General features: G+C 36.9%; 2 protein-coding genes across 2 annotated transcripts; one reads left to right on the top strand and one right to left on the bottom strand.

Moving 5' to 3' along the window:
• Positions 1-2,182: 2,182 nt before the first annotated feature.
• On the bottom strand, positions 2,183-12,243 carry LOC108666543 (endoplasmic reticulum lectin 1). The gene is made up of 12 exons (XM_018153439.2): positions 11,882-12,243; positions 10,903-10,992; positions 10,536-10,616; positions 9,982-10,123; positions 9,686-9,793; positions 8,558-8,720; positions 7,959-8,082; positions 6,954-7,220; positions 6,254-6,388; positions 4,881-5,005; positions 4,009-4,156; positions 2,183-3,533 (listed from the first exon to the last, which is right to left on the bottom strand). Exons 1-12 carry the CDS (start codon positions 12,014-12,016, stop codon positions 2,901-2,903), a joined length of 2,151 nt encoding a protein of 716 aa, XP_018008928.1. The 5' UTR covers positions 12,017-12,243; the 3' UTR covers positions 2,183-2,900.
• A 2,879-nt stretch (positions 12,244-15,122) lies between these two features.
• LOC108666534 lies at positions 15,123-24,699 on the top strand. Its single transcript, XM_018153430.2, has 7 exons — positions 15,123-15,509; positions 20,746-20,898; positions 21,804-21,893; positions 22,192-22,348; positions 22,952-23,064; positions 23,781-23,985; positions 24,624-24,699. Exons 1-7 carry the CDS (start codon positions 15,349-15,351, stop codon positions 24,678-24,680), a joined length of 936 nt encoding a protein of 311 aa, XP_018008919.1. The 5' UTR covers positions 15,123-15,348; the 3' UTR covers positions 24,681-24,699.
• The last annotated feature ends 954 nt before the right edge of the window (positions 24,700-25,653 follow it).

Consider the following 25,653-nt stretch of genomic DNA (forward strand, 5'->3'; position numbering starts at 1 on the left):
AGTATAAAGTTGTAAGATACAAGTATCAATACGCGAAAGACGCGGGGTAAAACCCGGGGGTGGCCCCCCATTTTTTACTACAACAGCAACTAGGAAAATAATGAGTAAAACATCAACACGCAGAATATTTTGATTAAACTCTGAAAATCATATCAAAATAAAACTTGTATAATAATAACATGAACAATCCGTCAATCCGTCCAACTTGATTGCTAAATGCTCGATCTTTCTATTAATGCCCGTCTGATTCAGGTTAGAACCACTCAACCACGGATGAAATAATAATATATCACGAAAGTCACAAGTGAAAAATAGAAAAGAATCAGTGCGAGCTTCACGCCTAACACGAACAACAATCCACAAAGCACACAAAAGATTCGATGCTCTAATAAAACGCCAATGAATATAATGCCATGGTGTTATAATGCTACAAAGTTTGAAGTTATCAGCCAAGGAATATTCAGACCAGAAAGAAATGATGCAGTTATTTTCATGCCACAACTTCAAAGCTTTATAAAGCGCTGCCATTGATGGCAAAAGTGCAAATAAAATTAGCGGTCGACGTGATAGGTTTTGACAAAGCCTTCTCGGCCGTGCCGGCTCATAGGCAAAATTTATTACTAGAATAGCAGCAAATAATTCGTTATGACGAGAGTTTAACGACTATCCTTCATTCAGCTCAAGTTTTGGCGTTTAGTGAGCAGGATTGAAGTTCTATCTTCACCGAAATTTTAATTTGGCCAGGAAAAATTAAAAAAAAAAAGAAACTCCCCGACAGGATAAACGATCATTCACAAGGCACAGAAGCCAGGAATTTGAATGAATCTGGACGATTCCTTATAAATATTCTGATATTAAGTAAACATTGAGTTAATTCAATGCTTTATCTTGGTTGAAATGAAAGGATTTCAACATTTAAAACGGTACTTGAATTCTCAAATAAGTTTCCTCACTGAGTTCAAGCAACAACACAATTTTCTGAAATTACATCATAATCGATATCGCGATGATGCTGCGGTGTGAAAAAAGCAGCGAAATACTCAACACGAAACACACGTATCCAATTTAAGTACTTCTTCTTTGATGAATTGCTTTCAATCAATATTTCCAATATTTTTTTACAAGTTCAGAGAGACATCAGATAACAAGTTAGGTGTTCATCTGTAACAAAGGTTAGCAAAAGAATACCGAAGAAGTATCACAATAGTCCCATAAATTGAGCAACGTTAGGTAAGAGAACTAGAAGTGAAGACTTAATTTGAACTCCAAGGTGAAAATGTGCAAGATCCTGTCAAGTTCGGAACGTGTTTACAACTTGAGCAGCGACTTTACAGGCGAGGATCAAACAAGTAGGATTGCTGGCTTGAGTTATTGAAGAACTTTGCTTTTAAATACTGCAATTAATACCATCGATACTTATTAGTAAACTCGTATTATAGATTTATTACTCACTATTATTAATGAGCCACCAATGTTGAGTGCTGATAAAACTAATAAACTTTTTGCAGGATTGCATAATAGTTGAAATGTATCAGACGTCATTGCACTGTCAGAACTGTGTAATGAACAGTAGGAGCGTTATCTGATGAAGAGTTAACCTCATAATCTGAATAAGACACGATTAAATGAAACATTTTCGGATAAACATCTTTACACTAATAGATATTATGAATCTTAAGGCACATGCAATCGACCACAAGCCACAACAGAAAAACTAAACCTGGAGCGAGAGATGAGAGGCTCATTATCAACGATAAGTCATGGATCAGCAGGAGGCAGGAAGACTTGAAAGCGCAGTTACGAAACTAATTCTTGCACGTCTTACAGTCCCATTTCAGTTACAGTTGTCATATTAATGTAAAATCACAATCCGGTCAATAGTAGACCTAGAATTAGTTATTCACAACACGCAAGAAGAAATACTGTAATCTATACTTGAACGGCTATCCTCCATCCAACACGCACAAATAAACAAAAAGAAGATAACCTCACCAGCGGAATGCACAGTAATTAAGTGACTCATCTTCATTGATATGCATCTGGAATAAGTGCTCTTTAAAATTACTGATGAGGAACTAAATTTGGAGAACAATTCCATGTCATTAACAAAATGATAATAAGGTAGCGAGAAAACCTCATCACAAACACAGGGATGCTGCTGATCACAATAACTAATGTAGGCAGCAAAGGTGTAATAAGAAAAAATTCATAATGTCACATTAGCACACATATTAATGAGGCATGATATACAAAAAGTGATTTCTTGTACGTATGAGTAGCCTGTAGCAAAGAGCTCACCAACTGAAGGCCTAAAGCCATATCTTTACGTCTAGAATTCGATATTTTCAACAAAGCTCACGTTCAATAATCTAAGTTCTACGATAAAGGCACTTATTGTCGGCACATTTAGGAGCTTTGGATTTTAAAATTTATTCTTTCCCAATGCGACAACAAATGTAATCAAAACATAATATTATTTAATTCAGTCATAATGAGAATTTAATTCACTACCTATATGAGAACCACTCAAGACCCAAAAATATTGAAAAATTTGAACAACAAACAATTCAAAATCAATATATATACTGTATATATTCAATCTCGGAACAATGTCGAGCGATCTCATGTCTCGGAACAATTGAATGCGTCTCTCTGCCTGAGATCAAGTCGGCACGAAAACGACAGAATTTGACTACGTTTGGAGAACGCATTGCACTCTTCGTCCTAGCATAATATCTAAGCGGTAAATATATATATCACAATTAAGTACATACAAACAATCTTCAGAAAAAGTTGTACGCAAAAAGTCGTGACAGAAACACGAATATAAACTTTTTAAATGACGTGACAGTAACACACAACACACGCACAAGAACAAAAAACTAATGCATTTCACAGCGCTACAACTCGTCGCTCTTTACCGAGTTTTTTTCTTTTATTTGATCTTCGTCTGGTATTGACGTGTCTTCGTGTAGCCTTGACGAGGCAGGTCTCGTACGGGCATTTGTTGAATCGTCTTCCAGCCTCGTCGAGTCTTCATTCGGATTTGCTGCATCAGCATTCGGATTTACTGCGTCGGCATTTGAATTTGCAGCGTCGGCATTTGAATTTGCAGCCTCGGCATTCGGATTTGCTGCGTCGGCATTTGGATTTACTGCGTCGGCATTTGGATTTGCAGCCTCGACATTTGGATTTGCAGCCTCGACATTTGGATTTGCAGCCTCTACATTCGAATTTGCAGCCTCCGTATTAGTACGTGTCGCCTCGGCATTCGGATGAGAAGCTTTGACATTCAGATTTCCGAAGTCGGCATTCGGATTTAATGGGTCCGCGTTTAGACTTGCAGTTTCAACTTCAAGGCCACCCGTGTCAGGGCCTCCGCGAGATTCCTCGTCAGCCGAAGGTTTGGAAGATGTTTCGTCGCGACGAGGCTCGGTGTGGGGCGGTTCTGGCGCCCCTGGCAGCACGTCACCATCTCCGTCGTCCTCAGCGCCGTCGTCGGCCGGCGACTCGAGCAAGTCCTCTCCCAATAACTGTGCAAGTTTATTCAATATTACAATTCATGTTAAATCATGATATCTAGTTATGACAGTGATGATGAAGAGCATTGAAGAATGTTCTTTAAGCGAGCCATCGCGGCAGTTTGAATAAAAATTGTAGTTCTTGTATTTAATTGCACATTCATATTACAAACATCATCATAAGCTTTCATTAGTCTTCGGCTTATCATTATAGTAGTTTTCATTTGATTTAGTCAGCAAATCAAAACAGACATTAAAAGAATTCTGAATTAATCGCACAACTTCAAAATATAAACAAATTTTAAATTATTCTTATATGCAAACCATAACAAATGCTACAAACGAAAAATACTTTGAAATCATGACAGCTAAAGTAAAATACGTTTCTGTTTTCAGAATTATCAATACCTTAGCACAGGTGACCGGTAACGGGTATAAGACAAAGAAAATAATGGACAGAAATATGTAGATAATATGTAGAACTGACTTGCGTCTGGTCGAATATTTCATGCTGCAGGAGGCCGTACTCATCGGCGTCGTGCAGCAAGTCACACACCAGCCCCGTCTCGACCCCCAAGATGTAGTGGCACGGCTGGGGCTCGATCAGGTACATGGCCACGGTGCCCACACCAAGGCTGCAAGCGGACCTTACATTAAATTCTTTCTCGGAGAAGCACAGAGACATCGTAAAATTTCTATTTTGATAAAAATCCAAACACATGCCACGTTGACATCGTCCAAACGACAGCTATTTCATTTGAACAAGTATGTCATGCAATCGTGACACTTATGATAACGCTTAGGGCAGAAACAGCACTATAAATCTACTCACAAAACCTCAGCCTTTGGGTAAGAATAGTTCTCATTCTAAATTGAGCCAATAAGATAGACTCGAACAAACTCAAACAGATGAATTACGAAAGTAAAGACGCTAAATCAATTGCAAGTACTTCAATTTATCTAGTTTATTTCATCTTATCAAACATGTGCACGGCCGAGAGGCAAACACGAATCTTAGCTCCGTAAGGAATCGTGAAGACAAAATGACACGTGAGAATCCTACACTGTCCTTTCTCGGTGCAGGGAATGAATACTGGCACGCTAAAAATTACTCCTCATACTAGTCCACAAATACCAGGCAGTTTTACATTTTTTTAAGAACAAACTATTTTGGAAGGAAGAGATACTGAATAGTATGAGAATGAGAGCAGGGTTTAGCCAGTAACTGTAATAGATGTCAAACCATGGAGATATTGTTAGTGCACTAACCCTCCTCGGCGCATGTATTTTCAATGCAAAAGGCAAGGAATATTCCTGCATGTAATACCTAAAGGCACGGTATGTTCCTGCATGTAATACCTTTGGCTGGGCGGGTAGCACTTGAGGCGAACCTCGGTGACCCGCGGTTTGCCTGTCACGTCGCACACGGCGCCGTCCGAGTACAGGTGCGTCACTTGGTACGCGTTGGGGGCTTTTTTCGGGTGCTGGCGACAACCAAGTAAACATCGTTAAACTTACGGTGCAGGGATTGATCACGCAAGTTTGCACTTGACTATAATCAATGGTTATTATTAAAATGAGAATTAAAGTAAAGGAAAAAAACTCCAAAATATGGAGCTTGTTCTACAAAAGCTAGTTCAAAAAGGTAGATTTTAGCCTATGACATAATCGTAACAATTGATTTAAAGGTTAAATAATATACGTTTAAAAATTACTTTTTAAAGAAAACACTTCCAAAGAATCCAGTGTCTCCAATCTTAAAGATGTACCATGAATTTCTCATATAATTTTCGAATATTAAAAAAATTAATTTTTCAATTTTTCTACTATATAAATTTTTTTTAATATATAAATTTTTTTCAAAATTATTTATTCTGTTAATTGATTCATGCATTGCCTCTGACTTCACACAAGTGTGCAAAATTTCAGATCAATTGGACAGGTAAAAGTGTGTCAAATATCAGTTATCAGATTTATAGCTGACAAAATTATTTTTTCAATTTTTTAATATTGAAAAAAAAAAATTACATTTTAAAAATCATTTATTTTGACATTTGATTCATGCATTGTCTCCAACTTTAAACAGGTGTGCAAAATTTCAGATCGATAGGATAAGTAGAAGTGTATTAAATTTCGATTACAAGATTTGTAGCAGACAGACAGACAGACAGACAGACAAACAAGAAGTGAAGTTAAAGAGAAGTGTTGTAAAAATGGCATCTTTTGTTGAGCCCATTAAAGTGTTTGAACTTTCGAAGTTAAAAACAATTTGAAACCTTGAATTGGGAGCTACCTCTGTTCGTGAGACATGACCTTGATAGATATAAAGATGAAGAGTAGGTTTTAAAAGTTATTCACGTGAAGGGCAGTCAAATGCATTCAGAGATGTATTTTAAATGCCTCAGTTGTTAATACATATATATTTAAATTCATCACAGCATTACAATTTTATTATATATTATGTTCCAGTGAATTATTGCGCAAAACTCTTTCATATTGGGCTTTAGTTTATAGTTCAAACGCTCGTAGTTACCGAAACTACTCTCTTTCTGTACTCTTATTACAATTCGAATTCTTTCATATACACATCTTCACTAATCTCATGTTATTTCTCACCTTCTTCCTTGATCCTTCTTTACACAATATAGTACACGATTCCTCAGCCCTACCCACCCTTACACCCTTCTTGAATATATCAAACAGTTTGCTTTGGCAGAAGCGAGGTACCTCACCTTCTTGATCCACTCGATGTGCTTGGGAGCACTGAAGGTGCCGAGCAAGATGGTGATGCGAGAGCCATCTTTGTTTTCGTGGAACTGCGTCACGTGACGTCCGTAGCAGAACTCGTAGTGCCACCAGCCGATGCCCTGAAAAATAAAGATTTTTTTTAATGGTGCAACTTTGACAAATAATGCACTGAATTATGTTCAGAATGATTACCTAAAGTTAAAGATAGGCAAATATTTTTGAGTAATTGACATTTTGACGATCGAAATTTTTGAACCGGTGAGATTAAAACACTAACGTAATTTTTTGCAAAAAGCCAACTGAAACACAGAAAATATGCCTACTCCGAGCAATGGACAATGACCCCTTAGAATACATGTATAGGAATTAAACAAAAAACTGTTTTTAAAAGATTTACAGACAATCCTCCATGAAACAAGAACTGGAGTATTTTTTCAGGTATAAGAAATTGAGGAGAATTTATCATAGGCTTTAAAACCTATTTGTTCTCTTCATGAAATGAATACCTAAAATCTTTTTATTACACCTATAAAATTAGCTTAAAATCAGATTATATATTTCTGACATCATGAGTATATTTCAGGTTCCCTGCAAAACCTTAGCTGGCTAAAAGGACTGCACTGAGCCTGTTTTAGGCAAGATCCATAGCCGCATTTAATACTTAAACTAAGTCCAATTTCTCACCCCATCCAGACAGTTTTCACCCGTGAGGAAGCTCTTCACAGCCGACTGGTCACGGGTTAATGGTCGTGGGGGAAATGGTTTGCTATTCCTGGATGATGACGTTTCCTTATCGAAACCGTCCCCGCTTTCATCGTCATCATCGTCGTCCTCGTCATCATCAGTCTCCTGGTCGTCGTGATTCTCGTCCAAAAGCGTTGCTGGGACATTGGCGAGATCAGCATCGATCTTGCCGAGTGCCATGGCACCGCTCTCAGGAGAGCCCGACAGCTGAAAACATTAATGAACATAACATCAAATACTGGGTACTATAGATTACTAAGCAAACTATAATATAATTCGAGTCTCGTTTAGTGCTTTTTTAGAGGAAAAGATTGTGGTACCTATGGAGAAGGATAAGCATTGAAAGCATTGGAGGACACAAATGTTACTTGCGCCTCCAACGCACTAAAGCTGCTAAGAAACTAGCAGCTTTTAAGTTTCATCTAAAAAAATGAGCGAAAAATAAAGATATACGAAAATATGATTGCTAGCACAGGAAATTGGGCGCACGATCGTTAGAGGTAGGGGAAGGAAGTGCAGGGTATCCCAGCCTACGTAGCAACTTGAGCCCATAATTGAGACCAGCAGAACCTCCACGAGCTCAGTGGAAGAGCGCTCTAGCGTAATGCTTGTGGGAGTGCAGAAAAGGCTATTGATTAGCATGTTGCCCGCGATAGCACCCACCGGGGGCAAAAATATCAGTAATAGTTACACGAGTTCGTAACTCCGCTAGCCAATCACAAGCGGCTTTTCAAGCTAAAGCCACCAACAAAATATTGACCACAGACGAGAAATCTGCCGCCCAGGTTACTTGGGCCACTGCTTGTACTCCGCGAGTTTTGATGGTACGGCCCCTAGGCAACAGCACCAATGCAAGCTCTACAATTGCCACTATGATGGACAGCAGCATCATGGCATAACATTAGCATTCGGTATTGCAGGTGAAGTGACAATGTTAAAGATAACCTTTGTCTCAGGCATGGTCTTGAGCTTGAGGCTATGGGCCTCAATCCTGAGCAGCTCCTTGGGCCGCCGAGCTCCGGCCGCTGTCGGCACGCAGTGGATCGGTATTTCCGGCTTTTCCTTCTTCCTGCTCGCCACAAGAAAAAATTTTAATTAAATTATGGTACTTTCATTATTTCGCAGTAAAAATTGACTTAATATACTAAGTTATTATACTAAGACTAATAGTCTAATACTAATATACTAATACACTAATACTAATATACTAAGTTAATTCAAAAATGATTTCAATTCAAACGCTTTCACAAGCATTTTGCCCTAAATTATCTTTCTACAGCAACATGGGACGTTGTCAATGAGGTGTGTAGGTGATTCATTTCTGAGGTTAGTACCTAACCGCACAACCCACTATTTGAGCTGCTATTAATGCACAGGTTAATAATAACATGTAAATGTATAACGCGAAATTGCTTTTTAACTTATGGAAAAGTTCCTCTTTACTCTGAAAAATAGATAATAAGTAGCTAGTAACTCGAATCGTAGTTCGTTTCAGTTAACATAATTAAGAAGAAAAAATTCGTCGATAGTTGCAGCGCACTGACGTGTAGAGAGGATGCTGACACAGCACGTCTGTGAGGACGATGATCTCGTACTCGCACGTGGCCGTCTCCTTGACAGAGTACACGTCGTGACGACCGTGCTCGTAGCACACGTACAGCACGTCCGTCACTCTTGGCTTGCCCGTCAGCTCGCATATTGACCCGTCTGCAAAACATCCGCATGTACAAGTGCCATACAAATACAACCATCGTAAATTACTGTAACTGCAACGCATCAAAATGTACACACTTAAATTGAAGTTTTTAATGCTATGTTAAATCACAGTTTGTTAGGTGCTGCTATCTTTACTGCTGACACCACTTCATAGAACATTCATCAAATAATAATATTTTTACTAACTTTCAATATTTTAGATGATTGTAGATACAATTATTGAAATGTTAAACTCTTAAATAAGACTTTTACAGCATTTTCAAATACATTGGAAATCACAAAAACTCAAGTTAACGTAAAATTGAAGGACTCAAAAGTGTTGGTTAGTTAGAAACTAACCTTGACCACTATAATGTTAACATCACTACACAAGTAAATATAAATTATTAAACTTGCGTTAGGCGTCAGGTAATATCATGCTGTGGTCTTCGCGTCTAGAATAGTAGGACTAAAGTGCATCAATTTATTGTATCGTAGGTAGCAAGCGGCGTGCCTGATACCTTACCGCGTCGTCACGGCGCTCTACACTACATTATGCACTTCAAGAAGCATACAAATTGCACTTCAATTGCACTTCAAGAAGCATACATGGGATTCATACAAATTGTGATCTCAAGTGTTGATTATGTTTTTCATTGTTCCCTGTTGCCAAACCAATGAAGTATTCTTCGTGCCGCCATTTTCTCATCGGTCTATACTTAAGAAAAATTAGAGTCATCATAACAAACCCTACTTAATTCTTCTGTGATGTCTCTGATTTGACTATTTTATTAAAAAAATGTAAATAAGACCGTGCAAGTACCTATTAAATAAAAAAATTACCTCCCAACAGAATTTTTATAAAGACCGAAGAACAAAATAGCATGGCTCAAATGAGAGGATGAAGTGAGTTGACAAAGCATTGCAATAAGTAATGATATTCTAACAATCTAAAAGGAGAGGTGAGGTCAAAGAACCTGCATATCGTATGGGGTAGTAAGGCACATCCGTTCCTTCCACTTTGGTTTCAGAAACCTCTCTTGCAGTAGGTGATGATGCTGCATCTTCTGCTTTGGCATCAGCTTCTGCAAATGATAAAAATTTTTTATTTAAAAATCAGAATTTTAACTACTTTATTTATATTTTTTTACACAGCAAATGAAATTGATTGAGCATTGACTTTAGATAATTGGGTAGCCTAATTTCTCTTAACTAATTTGAACTGAACATTAACACTTGAGATTGCATAGTGTATAAAGCAAGCTGTACTAACCAAGCTGCTGTAGTTGAGCAGGAGTAATACGACCTAAGGTGTACTGTTGGTCTATGACTTTTTTGCCTCTGTTTTCTTGCTCCTTGTGGTACTGCACAATTTTGCCCCCATGGCAAACTTCATAGCTCCAGTATGATTCAATCTACAAATAGGTTAAGCAATTATGATAAAGGCATTCAAAACAATACTAAAAACGCTTTACTAAAACCATAGTATAATTTCACCAAACATAGCTAAATATTGATAGAAATAAGACCATAGAAACAGTTAAAATTTAATCTCAAATAAAATGCAAAGCACAATTGTCATAGTCAAACCTAGAGTTCTAGTGACATGATAATAAAAATCTGGAAAAATTACTACAATAAATTAGGATCAACTTATTGATGTCCACAGGAATATCTGGACTTGGAAACAGTATGCATTAATGATTTTTGATAAACATGACCTTGGAGATACTTCATAAATAGATAATGACATAAAATGCTGAAAACAGCCTTATAGGATCATGATGTCTGTTAAGTAATTATAAAAAAGTTTTGTGATGCATGTACCTTGTAGGAGCAGGATTTCTGTCTCAATGCAGGCATGAGCAATGAAAGTGCTTGAGGCCCTTTGTAAGATTGGCTCCCATCCTGAGCTTACAGAAGGAGAAAATTACAAATCCTGCACACTTTTTTCATGTTGAGGCATTAAAAACAAACATGAGTAACAAAGCAATCATTAATAATGAAATCTATGAGAGATGAATGGATCATTTTTCTTCAGTTCACAACTCAACACCTATTTTGACCAGTGAGAAACTAACTTCCTTGAATATAAATGTCAGATATATAAATACACCTTGTCATTTCCTATCATTTAAAAAATACTTAGTGGAGAGATTAACATTTCTTCATTTCATTAAGGTATAAAATTTACCTCCACTTCTCCATAGCTTATTGGAAAGTGGCATTGGAATTCTTCCTGATCAGCAGACACCAATCTCAATTTCTCATAATCAGGAGATCCCTGAAAAACATGAAAAGAGTAAATAAAATTCATTTTGAATAAACCTAAACATCATCACTAAAGGCAAATTAGTAAACCTAGGCTATTTGTTGATCAAATGATGTATTATATATATCACACAAGCTTTACAGGTCTACTCTACTCTGAGACTAGAAGTGGAAGAATCTGAAAAAGTACCAGCTCTGCCAGTGACATTATGTCAATCTAGATTTGATCTTGATGGTTAAGAAGTAGGTATCAACTATCAGTGAGAATTTGACTATTAGCATTTCTTCAAGTTTATACAAACAGTGACAAAAATATTTCACATTTCAAATTGGTACCTAATTATTGGTCAATCACTAATCACTAATTAATTTTTTTTATTTAATAGGGGTTTCAGCATTTATTAGGCCGTACTCGTAGGCCTGTTGCCGATTCTTAACATCACAGAAAATCCACAGCTTGTTGCATGCTCAAACACGCAACTCACTGCTACAATTCTGCTGTGCTTATTTCAGTTAACTGCCCGGCCTCCTTGCCAGTTGCCAATTCTGACCAGAAACTGGCACACAGAGCTGGGCCTGGGATCAAACCCATGCCTCTCTGCTCCAATCCTGGTACTATGAGTATGAAGTCTTAGTCTGAATTTTAACCACTGGGCCACCCTGCAGTCCCTGCCCAGTAGGCTAGGGTCACTAGTTTTATTCACTAGTCAGTACTCACTCAGTAGTTGTATATTCAAGTGAATCATATGGTTCATTGGTATTTATTATGCTTTATATATTGCATAATTGCTATTTATGCATACTAAGTTTTTGAGTTCATTAAGAAGAAATAATATCCGTAAGGACCATAACATTATTAATTTATTATTAAAATTGAATTAAGTCTTTACTGAAAAACTCACCAGTAATTCAGGTTTAGAACCGTATCCAGGCCAATCCAATGAAAATAAGATTGAATCGTCGAAATTCTTGAAGTGATTTGCGGCAGAAAAACAAATAAAGTTCATCAACGACCAAATATATAATTTATGAGACATTTTGTTTCAGTCTCTCAACGGGATTACACGAACAGCTGACGCGACATAAACATACAGTGGTGGTATTGCCAGAAATGAGCGAAGCAAACCATGAGCAACGTCGTGAAGTGAGGCAACTGATGGGGGAACTTCTGTATTCATAAAAATCATCGTATAGCTAAAATTGCAGTAAAATTGTACTTCGAATAACTGAATGACGCAATTTAAAATAATCGTCGATTTTAAATAATCGTCAACTAACTCTTGAAAGCCAAATGAAAAGACCCAAATGATACAAGAAGAAAATTTTTAGTTAATTACAAGGTGGAAACATTCATGGGGACGTAGTACAAGTCTGAAGGTTTTTTTTACCTCTATTCCTCTTCATCCTTGTTGGCCACATTAACGTTGCTAACTGGTATATTTCTATACCAGATTTCACAAATCTGGTATTTTCAGACGTTGTCTGGCATGAATATTTTCAACCTGGTATATTTGCCTAAATTTGGTATTTTCTGACTTGCTGCAAATTTACTGCATTATTAAGTTCAACCTCTGAAGTTTGAACTTCCCCCAGCGCAGGCATGGATTATGTAGATAAACAAAGCGGCGCGACTAGCGGTTTCACGCCAATTTTGAAACATCGAGATTACCGCTTGATGGCATAAAAACAATCTGATTGTAAAACATTTAACAAAAGTGCTTAGTGCATTATAAACACAAAAGTGATTATTCTTGATTGATTACAGATCAGTGATGATATGGACTATGACGAGTGACTTTATCAAACCGATTTCTGCGACGCAAGTTCCACTATTTTTGTTTGGGGGTTTTGAATTTTGGAGTGCCACTTATTGGAGTATCATATGAATTCTAGGGTCACAGTGGGGTGCCATTCAATATTTCACCAAACTTGATAATCATCAGCCATTCATGGAACTGGCTGACTACTGAAACACTTTTTTACTTTTACCGGTCTCAAATGCATTCGTGGAGCGAGTGTTTTCACAAGTCACTATGTGAAAAACTAGTGATGAAATAGAATTTCAAATAAAGTACTGGAGTCCGTTATTCGGACCAAAAGCTATCAGCTGCTCAGCCGCAACAAGCAAGCATTTACGAAAATAAAATGTATAAAAAAATTTTTTAAAGACCACGTTTTTCATGTGGACTCAAAAGTAGAAAATAATTTTTCGGCAGCTACTGATCTCTGTTTGCTTTCATTCTCTTGGTCTTTTGTATTTCAGTTAAAATATTTTACAACATCTAAAACGAAAAACGTGAGGCGCATATGTATTTAATTGTTTGGTGATTACTTATGAATATGATGGTTCATTGAACATTTGATAAGTGTATTGCTGATATAATTAGAAATAGGGGTTGAATTCAAAATTGAAATTAAGGCATGCCTAAATGGAGATGCGCCTCACGTTTTTCGTTTTAGATGTTGTAAAATATTTTAACTGAAATACAAAAGACCAAGGGAATGAAAGCAAACAGAGATCAGTAGCTGCCGAAAAATTATTTTCTACTTTTGAGTCCACATGAAAAACGTGGTCTTTAAAAAATTTTTTTATACATTTTATTTTCTACTTTTTAGTTTTTTAAGTATTTTATTTTCTCATTTTTAGTCCGTTGCTACACACGAAACACGTTGTTGCGAGCCAATTTACTTGACTTGATGTACGTATCGATGATACGAAGCGCATCATCGATATACGCAGTCTAAACACGAATATCCTCTCGAGGATGACGTGCATTAAAGGTTCCAACCCCTGCTTGTGAGTTCCTTTTTAGAGTTTATACGCCAGGAAACGTGCAACAAATTATTGATTATTGTATTGTTATCGGGAGCTGAGCTTCCCTAAAAGTTTCAGAGCGCTAGCTAATGGGAAAGTTGGTGAAATATCGATTGAAAGATTTGATCATCACAGACACGAAAGCGAGCTAAGAAAAACGTAGTAATAAGCAGGTGAAAGATGACCTGCTTCCGTGGCTTGCTCATCTTGATTGAAGGGGAAGAAGTGCCAAACTGTGATAAAAAATTGAATAAGTATCAATGTATTCAAACGCAAGAAGGGTCGCCTGCCGAAGACCACAAGTGCCCTGGATTTAATGGACCATCATGATTCCTGCCTTCCGGAACGTAGCCTTCAACACTTCAAGCCGTCCGTATCTAGGCCGTGGGTCGAACCAGCCCTCGGTCGAACGGCCACTTGTCGATGGACAATACATTTTGGAACAGAACTATGCTATCTGAAACCTAACCTCAGATGCGGTGAACGTAAAATTACGTAATTTAACGATGCCCGGGAGTCAGATTCGATCCGCGGCCTTGTGGTGCACGGCAGGTGGTGGTCAAGGCCGGAGGAGGACAAAGCCGAGTGGCGAGTGGTGCGCCGCTGATTGGTGGATATCCGGAGAGATCCGAGGCGTTCGATTCAGGGCTTATTGGTGCACAAAATTGGTGGTGCACGGCTGCGCTCCCCGCAAAGAAACGTGTCAAAATGCTTAAAACAGAGGGAAAAATGTTACGTGTTCAATTTGGCTAATTATTCATACCGCATGCTGTAATCAGAGAATTGCACGTAATTTTTATTCACCAAGCCGGATAAATGCACAGTAAAAACTATTTGAAGGGTTGAGGTGTTGAAGGCCTTATTAGAGGCCTGTTCACCAATCATGGTGATACGTCGTGTTAATTAAGCAACGTGCGTGGTGGGCTCCAACTTCTCCAAGTACGAGTTTAGTGATAGCAGTCCGGGTCGTACTTGGTGGCTAGGTTAGACCAGTGAGCGTCCAGGCGAGACTTGAATGAGTTGACACTGGGGGCGTTAACCACCAGCTCAGGAAGGCTATTCCACACGTTCACCACTCTGACGGAGAAGAAATTCAAGCGTACCTGGCGCCGGCACTGCTCTTTAACAAGTTTCAAACTATGGCCTCTGGTTCTGTCACTGAAAAAATAATTTTTCTGATTAATTTTTCTAACCAACGTTTCTGACGAATAGTTTCATCAAATTTGAAGGCATTCCCCTGTATTTGTACAAAAGAATTTCTGGTATTTTGAGCTAGGCAATCTGGTATTCTCGCCGAGAAAAAAGTTGGCAACAATTGGCCACATGGCAGTACTCAGTAGTACAAGCTCTGCCGCTCGGTTGCGTAGGTAACACCGCGGTCTGTACCTGCTGAATCATAAATGGTGTGAGGCTATGGAAGCATGTGGTCAGTTGTCGGAGTTTTGACCGCATCTCAGTCAAATTTGTTTGGATTGGAATTACAGTTCTCACCGGCATTAAAGTTCTCAATTGTCTGGAGTAACTGACATTATCTGAATCACGAGAAAAATAACGATGGATACCAAGAAAAAGGTTCATAACATTAAGAATGAAAAGTTCTGTTCCGACCGAACATTGAATTGTTTACGCATCACTTTTAGCAAAGATTTTTCTATCAAGCAAGAATTGAGCTTTATTGATTATATAGCTGATTCCTCCAACATTTTGTTCAAAAAGTAAGTACGAGATGATATTATTTATATAGTATTTGTAAGTGAATAGTGATCAGCTACAGCAGAAATAATAATTAATTTTGCAAAATTGATTCTAAAATTCATACCATTTGACTTAAATTTAAGACATTAATAATTGATGCTGTAGCTTTGGATTGCCAAAATGTTTTAATCATTATTCTTATGAACTACCTATATGAAGTTCAGAGATGGGCAGTAGTGCGCAAGTGCGGCGCATTAGTCATGATAGTGACAAACCAGAGATTTTTTAGAATCAGTTCATTTTTAATTTCCTCATTGACTCAAGACTTGAACCAATTTCTTATGTAAGATAATGCTGGTAGCCTGGTATCCATGATACTTTACTGGTCTACTTAGGTATAGGACTCAAAAATGAACTTGAGGGGATTAAATTTTATTTATTTATTATTTCTGATGATCAAATCTTGAATTGGGTAAACGCGGTATATTCCGACACATTAAGGACGCATCGAGTAATGAAAAACTATAAAAAAATAACCGTATGCGTTACGTAAGTTCTGTTGCATTCACATGACTCTCAAAACACTTCACTATGAACAAAACACTTCAGCAACGATTGAAACGTCACAAAAGACACAAAATGTTGCCATATTTATTAAAAAGCCTTTAGAATGGAAACCTACCAAATCCCTATATTCCGTCACTTTGTGTGGCAATATTTGACACGTGGCTGTCTCTTATACACATCTAGATGTGTATAAGAGACAGATTCAATATTTCACCAAACTTGATNACTACTTAATTACGTTTTAATTAACAGCTATTAGGCTTTTAATTAAGCAAATTTCAATTTTTGTACAAAGTTTTGAACGATCTGTGTGTGTCCAATTCAAGTTGTGTCGGAATTAGTTTTCATGTGTCTAAATCCAACATCTCAACTTAATCATCTATTAATTTATTTATGACTTGAAATCAGCGAATACAAGTATACTTAAGGGATTTCTAATATATTCACAGACGTATTTAAAAGTCTCAAACCATAATATTCTTCCTATAAAAACAGTTATTCACTATTTGGTAGAGCCATGTCAACTGTCAAATTTGACACATTTTTCGATGATCTCTCCACGTGGCATGCATTGTCTCTCTTTGGATCTCAATATTTTCCCACTAGATGGCCAAGACCTAGTGTTTTGGCAGTATTTTGACTTGCAAATGCATGACGTCACCATTTCAACCATCAACAAACGCATGGAACTAGAACAAAGCTTAATATAAAGGAAAAGCTGGAGAGGTGACGGAATTACCTACGATGTCGGAATATACCGCGTTTACCCTTGTTAGGCAGCATAAACATGCATGCCAAATTTCAACTTACTAGCTAGTAGCTAGGATGTTTAGAAGTGCTCTAAATTGAGGTTTGAATTTTTGATGACAGACGGACATGAAACGAAGTCAAGAAAAATGTGGTAAAAAAGATTGTGAAAAAATACCTGAAACAGAAAGGAATATTTTAGTGAAACCATCATAATTTTTGGAGAATTGAATCCTAGTTTATGTTAATTACTTTTCATTCTATGTTGCCCAGTGCACAATTCTATCAATGACATTATATGCACAGTTTTGTGATGACCAATGATGCATTAATTTTTAGCTAAATGAAATTTTTTCACTGAGCAAGGTGAATGTAATGAAAATTATTTAATTTTTTCATCAACTGAAGCCTTTGCAAGGTTCTACTGTAAATGCATTTTTAAAGGTGGCCCTTATTACCCCGTCTTGTGGAAATGGCCACGATTTTTGGGAGGGATGAGATTTGCTTTTGCAAATTCTAGTAGTGCAACTTTTATGTTAGCAACATTTTTTAATACGGTGAATATTTTTTTGCTACAGACCTTAGCAGAGGTACGTTTCTAAAATCTCACTTATCACACTTTTTTTCAGGAATTTTTTAGAGGTAGTAAATGTATGATTTCTTAACTTGCTTAGTGCTACATAGATAGTAAAAATGTTGAACTTTATACCACTATTTTTAGTTTTGCAATATTTTGATTAGTTAAGCTGCTAGAACATTTCTATGAAATGTGGGATGACTGTCCCTATTTACCCTGCCCTTCCCTTATTACCCCTTTGGAGGGTATTATCTTATTGTTTTTCTCTGTTTGGAAAATATGACTTTTGATAGGACCTGAAAATTCAAATATCAGGTTTTCAAGGGACATTTTATTCTAATTTATGACATTTCCAATGCAACTACATTCATTATCAAGTAGGTCAAAGAGTTTTGGAACACTCATTGACAAAATTATGTTAATACAAACATCAGGTATCATGAATTGATTGAAATCAAAGCTTGAGTTGCAAGTACAGTTTCAATGTCCTTACAAATCTGGTTTGCAAATTTACAACTGGAGCTTGATGATGAGAGCCTCAGCTATTGTCAGTCTTGTGGTTTTTGGTACTGTCAAACAGGGTAATAAGGGATGGGGGGGGTAATAAGGGACAGTCCTCCAACATTTTGTAGAAATGTCGTAGCAGCTAAACTAATCAAAATATTGCAAAACTAAAAATAGTGGCGTAAACTTCGACATTTATACTATCTATGTACCGTAAAATGGGGTAACTTAGACCACTTTTTTTTATAAATGATGCCATTTTTTTTACTAGCTAAATTAAACTTGAATTGAAACCTGCAAAATACAGGTCTATACTCTAGCTTCACTCACAATAAATTGCTGGCTCCTGCCTCTCTTAGTCTTTATGTAATTTCCAAAAAAGTGATGGTCTTTTTTACCATAGCTCCTGGGGTAACTTAGACCGGGTGGTAAAATCAATTATATTTTTGGTATAATAACTCCAGGTTTTGGTGCATTGTAGTAGAACTCTTCTAGTTACATATGCAAATGACAAACTTGAGGAAAGTGTTATAGTTTGCAAATGGGGGGCACTGCCCCATAATGAGGGAAATGTGACTACCTAATGGCAGCCCTGATGGGGTAATAGTGACTGGCTTGGAAATTAAGTTAAAATTACCATATATAAGACTCTGTAGGGTCTAAAACATAAAGAAAAAACATAAATAGGCTGTCAAACATAAAATATGTTATATATGGTAATTTTATATTAACTTCCAAGCCGGTCTATGTTATCCCATCGGGGCTGACATTAGGTGGTCTAAGTTACCCCATTTCAGGGCGGCGCCACCCATTTGCAAACTACGACACTCTCCTAAAATTTGTCATTTGCATATGTAACTAGAGGAGTTCTACTACAATGCATCAAAACCTGGAGTTATTTAACCAAAAAATAAAAAAATTGGAGGGGGTACTCTGACAGGCTTTGAATAATAGCTTTTTTTCTTGGGTCACATTTTTAATTTTTTAACCTATTAGATATGCAAACTTTTCAAATCTTTCTATTGTGTTATGTAGCCTCAGTATTAGGCCTTTAATGCCCATTGACAAAATTTTTCTATGTCAAATAGTTTTTGAGTTGTGGGGGTTTTTGTTAAAAAAAGCTAAAAGTGGTCTAAGTTACCCCGCTGGTCTGAGTTATCCCATTTTACGGTAGCATAGAGCAAGTTGAGTAATCAAACATTTATTACCTCTAAAAAATCCCTGCTAAAAAGTGTGAAAAGTGGGATTTTGGAAAAGTACCTCTGCTAAGGTCTGTGGGAGAAAAAATATTTGTTGTATGGACAAATTTTTCTTAAAGTTGCACACTGGTGTTGGCTTGAAAACGTGATTGACAGATTTTGCATACCGGTATCTCATTCAAAAAAAAAAAAACGCGGCCATTTCCACAAAACGGGTTAATAAGGGACACCACTAAAATTGCATTTACAGTAAAACCTCATCTAGCGAAGGCTCCAGTTAATGAAACAAATCAATTAATGATAAATAAATTTTATTACATTTACCTCACTCAGTGAAAAAAAATTCACTTAACAAAAAATCACTGCAACAGTCATCACAAAATTGTGCATAGAATGTCATAGATAGAATTGAGCACTGGGCAACAAAGAATGAGAAGTATAGTCAAATGGGGTAAGACAGGATCGCAGCCTTCATGGGGTAAGAAAGGACCAGCCCATGGCGTGCACTCTAATTGCACTGAATTCAATTTTGACAAAAGAATATGTTAGAACAATCATTGCCTGTCATTTCGGTGTTTGTGGCAACCCTCTTCCGCTAATACCATCAACCGGGGCTACTCGGGATGGGCAGGGTAACTCGGGACAGTCCTCCGACATGGCATAAAACTGTTTTAGTAGCAAAACTAATTGGAATATTGCAAAACTAAATATAGTGGCATAAACGTCAACATTTTTCATATCTATGTAGTATAAAGGAAGTTCAAAAATACTACATTTACTAGCTTTGAAAAATTCCTGAAAAAAATGTTGAAAAAGGATATTTTGAAAAGTTACTTCTGCTAAGGTCTGTAGTAAAAAAAGTATTTGCCATATTAAAAAATTTCTCTTAGAAAAAAGTGGCAGACAAGTGTCAGCATGAAAACTTTTATTTGTGGAATTTACATCCCTCAATCCAAAAAAAATGGCGCCATTTCCGCATGGCAGGGCTACTCGGGACACCCCCCTCCCCCAGGGCTATTCGGGACAGACCCCCCCCAGGGCTATTCGGGACACCCCCAAAACGCATTTACAGTAGAACCTCAGTTAGCAAAGGCTCCCGTTCCAAAAAAAATTTATTAAAAACAAAGAATATTGATTACATTTACCTTGCTCAGTGAAAAAAAATGTCATTTAATCAAAGAATTAGTGCATCATTGGGTACATTAATTTTATAAGTGGTCAATCATTCATGGACTAGCCTAAAAACTTCAAATTACTGTGTAGGTATGTATTTCAATGTTTTCTTGCTAAAAGGTTGGCATTGTCAGAAGAGTAGAAATACCGTAGTTCATATTTATATGTATAATGGTATGTACCTACACTTGAATTTTTGAAATAATGTTGCTTCTTGTGAAATATTATATCTAGTTGTTCAGAAAAGAACTTGATTTTTCAGCAAAACATTCACTATTCCAGGCAACTTGATAGTTCCCATTACAAAGAGACTTTGTGTTCTCCAGAACTCTTTGTTTTTCATACACAACATATGATTGTTACCTTTATTTGTCATCTATCTTCCTCCTGACTCTCAGTGTAGATAATTAAATAATTTAGCTGATGTGAACTTACATTGTATAGTTGATTTATTTCATTACAATGAGTGCCATGATTTTCACTTTTCAGAGAATTGTATGCAGTGTGCAAGGATGTTGAGACTGCTGTTGCCCTGGCAGAGAAGCTTAAGCACTGTAAAGCACTTAGCCGCTTGATTAAGAAGGTAGTTCGTCTTGGACCTGCAGCCTCTGCCTTCACGAGTCGATTGAATGATCCAACAGTGTGGGTTTCATTGAAATAATTAGAAATTCTTGAAGCTTTTAAACAAGCAATGAAGTTGATAAAATATAAACTATCAATAATGTTGTTAAAGTGTCTTAAGTGGATGAGGAATTAAATACAGAGTTTAATGTTAGCCTTCAAACTACAATTTCTGTAGTTTTTGTATTGTTGAATCTTATTTCATTTCACTTCTGTTGGATGAGGCTGTTGCCACTCTAACATGTTGTGAAACAAAAATACTATTTAAGTTTTAAGTCAATGTAAATAAAATTTAATCATTACATTTGAGAAACAGATTTTTTTGAAAATTTGTTTGCAGCAGCTAACACTTTATATATAATGTCTTCGATCTTCAATACTGTTGAAAGCTTAGGTTTTAATAAACTGATTGCCTGGAGATGTCCCTAACATGAGAAATCCATCCTCGTCCTTTCTTACTGTTTCTGTCTTGAATTTCATTGTGATATTTTATTCATGATGCATGAAAGCAAATCCATAACAGCCAAAATACACTTATTTCTACAAACGCATATCTCGCTCAAACTCCTGAATACTGTCACACAAAGATGAAGTGTTTAATGACTGATAGGTTTTTTTTAGTTAGGTAGTAATTTTTTTAGTCATGGATCATTTTGCTAAGATGTGGTGCAGTTATGATGATACTATAACTCAGTTTAAAATAAGTTCTTAACATAAATATAATAATTGTTTTAGTATTGATTGCTGTAGGATTTAAAAGAATATCACCCTTCTAAATTTGTTCAGCAATATGTTGTGAACAGTGAATTTGTTCAATTATGTATCATAGATTAATAATGGCTGGAATATTTGGAAGTACATACAGGACCCTTAAAACAGTGTCAAATGTATCAAGCTTTGTATTTTGATTTTTTTGCTTCCATCAGATTGACTATAAGGAAACTAGCTGAAGGCATCACACATCAGGAATTGGCAGTTCGTTTCCCTGAAGCCGATGATATTTGCATTAAAACTACGTAAGTTTGGGAATTTGGTTATTGCAGTTCTCGAGCTTTGTGGTAATTCTTGATTAAATTTACCTTAGGGATTGATGTTTAAAGTATTTTTTTTTTTGCTATTGTGAACCATTTGATAATCATTTGGTGCCTAAACTAATTCAATTATTATGAGTAACTGCTGTAGTTTTGAACTGCTGTAGGATGATCTACTTGATCTACTCACATGAAAAATCTCCTATTACCTTTGAAAGTATTTTCTGCAGAATATAATTTGAGTGATTTTTATACCATTCTTATTGTTTTTAATCTCAAACAGAATGGCAAAACTTAAATTTGATAGCATCAAAACTTGCAAAAAAGTCTACAGGGAATTCAACCAAATTGTGTGGCCAGGAGATGAGAAACCATCTGTCAAAGAAATGGATTTTAATTCACCTTTGGTGAAAGGGCAGCCTCACCCCAAGTCATCTAAAGTGAGTTCCCACACTTGCCAGTGTGCACGTGATTCATAACTAGCAGGTTGACCATCATCTGATTGGGAGAGATATATAATCTATATAATTATCAAAACCACTTTATCATGTTATACTGAACTCTATCATACTTGAAACTGCATCTAGTTCATGTCAAACTAATGAGTTTCAATGGCCTGTTTCAACCAATATGGCACTGAACTCTCATTGAGCTTCTATTATTTTTAGCTTCTCATTTAGCTTCCATTTTACCTGATGTTAAATTTGAGGCAACTTTTCATTTGGTATTTTTTATAGAATTCAACATGTAAAGGTGAAAAATATTTCACCCTCAGGTAATATCATGAAATAACTATTGTGGATATGTGCCCAAACTAACCACATATATTTACAGTGTCTGGTTTCAAACGCACATACAAAAACATTTACTGAAACAAATTAGATTGCACTTGATACCATTATTATTTTGGAAATTATTGTAAGTAATTACTTCTTAATGGGTTTATGCTCCATATATTTTATGTATATCTGTCTAAGAAATTAATTTTATCTTCTAAAATTGTATTGCAAGGTGCAGTTTTTATACTATATAATCCTTGGCAGTTTTCTCTGGATCCAACTGTAGTTCATCTGATCTTGACTACAGACTTCAGTTTGAAGAATCACTGTGCTCTTCTGGACCAGCTGACAACTGCTTCAGACATCATTCTTTCCCAGTGAGTTGATGCCTTTCCCAGTGAGATGTTGACTTTCCCAGCGAATTGATGCCTTTCTCAGTGAGTTGTTGACTTTCCCAGTGAGTTAATGCCTTTCCCACTGAGTTGATGCCTTTCTCAGTGAGTTGAAGCCGTTCCCTGTGAGTTGTTGACTTTCCCAGTGAGTTGTTGCCTTTCCCAGTGAGTTGAAGCCGTTCCCTGTGAGTTGTTGCCTTTCCCAGTGAGTTGAAGCCGTTCCCTGTGAGTTGTTGCCTTTCCCAGTGAGTTGTTGCCTTTCCAGTGAGTTAACGCTTTTTCCAGTGAGTTATTGCCTTTCCCAGTGAGTTGTTTCCTTTCCCAGTGAGTTGTTGCCTTTCCCAGTGAGTTGTTGCCTTTCCCAGTGAATTGTTGCCTTTCCCAGTGAGTTGTTGCCTTTCCCAGTGAGTTGATGCTTTTTCCAGTGAGTTGTTGCCTTTCCCAGTGAGTTGTTGCTTTTCCCAGTGAGTTGTTGCTTTTCCCAGCGAGTTGTTGCCTTTCCCAGTGAGTTGTTGCCTTTCCCAGTGAGTTGATGCCTTTCCCTGTGGGTTGTTAGGCAACAGCAGCAGATAGTGGTTCTCGAGGCTGTTAGAGGTCTTTGTAGCACTGAGAAAAAAAAACGGCCCATAAACATAGAATTATTTTTCTATACATGCTGATCCAGTCATGCATTTGTTTCTTAGAAGGCCATCGTTTTTCAGGGAGTGTCGTGTGACGTTCAGCGATGCCAGGGATGTGTTGAAAAGAATGGAAATACTCAAAGATGTGTCAGTGATGGGAGAGAAGCTCTCACTTGTGCCCTTCTTGGGCTCTTTGGGTAAAGTCGACAAGAAGAGACCATGTACAGAAATGGAGGGTGCCAGTACCAATGACCTAAAGCAAACGTCAAAATCGAAGAAATCAAAGGTGGGTTGACATTGAGCTACACTTCATATATCTTTTCTAGCATCTTGATTCTTTGTATACAGTTAATTATTTTATTGACCAGGCCTTAAGATACGCATTGCATTTATGACGGCTGATGAATGGTTAAATAACGCTTCGAATGAATTAACTTGACGCTCTTCCATCCCTAGAACCTAGATTTGGTGTGCTTTGTTTCTGAGTAGACCGCATGGCAGTGAGTGGCCTCTTTTCCGTCATAGCTTAACAAATTTCACATGGTGGTCCTAGTTTAATGGTACTATAAAGCTGTATTGATGTACATTATTAAGTAATTTCAGTTTGAATCGCTTACTTTTATATTGAAGATCTCCCAAATTATTGTGGACTTGATAACTGTTTTGACAGCTAAAGTCATCGTTTTTTTTTTCGACGGGCCATTTTGAAACTGGTGATCACTCTCCAGATGCTCTTCTCCTCGATACATATCGATGTTTTGGATCTGAGATAAAGATGTCAATTTCTAATAACTTGTATTACAAATTCTTACCAATGCATTATGGCAGCAATAAGTTCCATGTCCACCAGAGAAATATTGTGGAACTTCCATACTCTATAGTAAATAATAGTATATACAAAATGGTTTATCTTCCTTTTTCCAGACTGTCTCCAGCGCCGGAAAGAAGTTGCAGCAAGCTCGAACTGTTGCTGCCGTCTGAAAATGAACATTTTATTATCTGTGTCCTGTAATTTTCCTTCTGAGAAAGAGATGTTCCGGAAATATTATGGTATTAAATTCCTCAAGTATCAAGCTGAATGCATAAACTGACATCTTGAAAGTAAAAAATTGCTATCGCGTTTCAGCTCACTAATAGAGGAAGAATTGAAAACGCGTGTCTTCCAGGGTGTTCCCCATTTTCTGTAATCCCAGACAATACGGTTTCTGTAAGAAAACCGGTAAACATGCAGTATGTTATTACACAACACAAGTATTAAATTACTCAGCGATGTTCATTATTATGAATGTTTCAAATGTGTACAAAAAACATTAAAGGTACCGTCATATCTTCAAACGGTGAGAAGACTTCGCGAAACTAAACTCCGTACTAGTTCAAATGTAGCGTTCACGACAAAGGGGTTTGGTAAAACCTCGTCAAACAAGCTCCTAATAGCTCGTTAAAGTTTTAGATGTGCGATTAACTGGATAAGATCAGTGGACAAATATCAAGAGCCCAGCGGATAACGAAAATTTGAAAATTCTGTTCTACCTCTAAAATTAGAAAATTAAGAACATTGTTATGAATAATAATCCCTGTAAAAAATGTGGGCTGCTTTAAGAAACTAATGCTTTCATGTAATATAAATGGTTATAGACTTCTTCAAAATATATACTTCAAAATAAACGTATTAAGGTTGTGCTACTACGACTAAAGTAGTAGCACAACCTTAATGCGTTGAGTGCGGCACCACCCACCGTTAGGTTGCAGTGTCTATTTTTCCGGACAAATTCCGCGCTTTAGTTTTCTCAATTGCTTTCTCGACAAAAATTTAGGATGGCTGTACCATGATTAAACTAGTATAGGGTTGACCCATGAGAAGCTCATTTTTGCGGATGCAGTTTGCTGTTCGCCTGTGATGCCACTGATTGCAAAGACGTCCCGGGCATTAACCAATCACTGAGATCAGTGACGT

This window comes from Hyalella azteca, unplaced genomic scaffold (genome assembly GCF_000764305.2).
Source record: "Hyalella azteca isolate HAZT.00-mixed unplaced genomic scaffold, Hazt_2.0.2 contig183, whole genome shotgun sequence".
NCBI lineage: Eukaryota > Metazoa > Arthropoda > Malacostraca > Amphipoda > Hyalellidae > Hyalella > Hyalella azteca.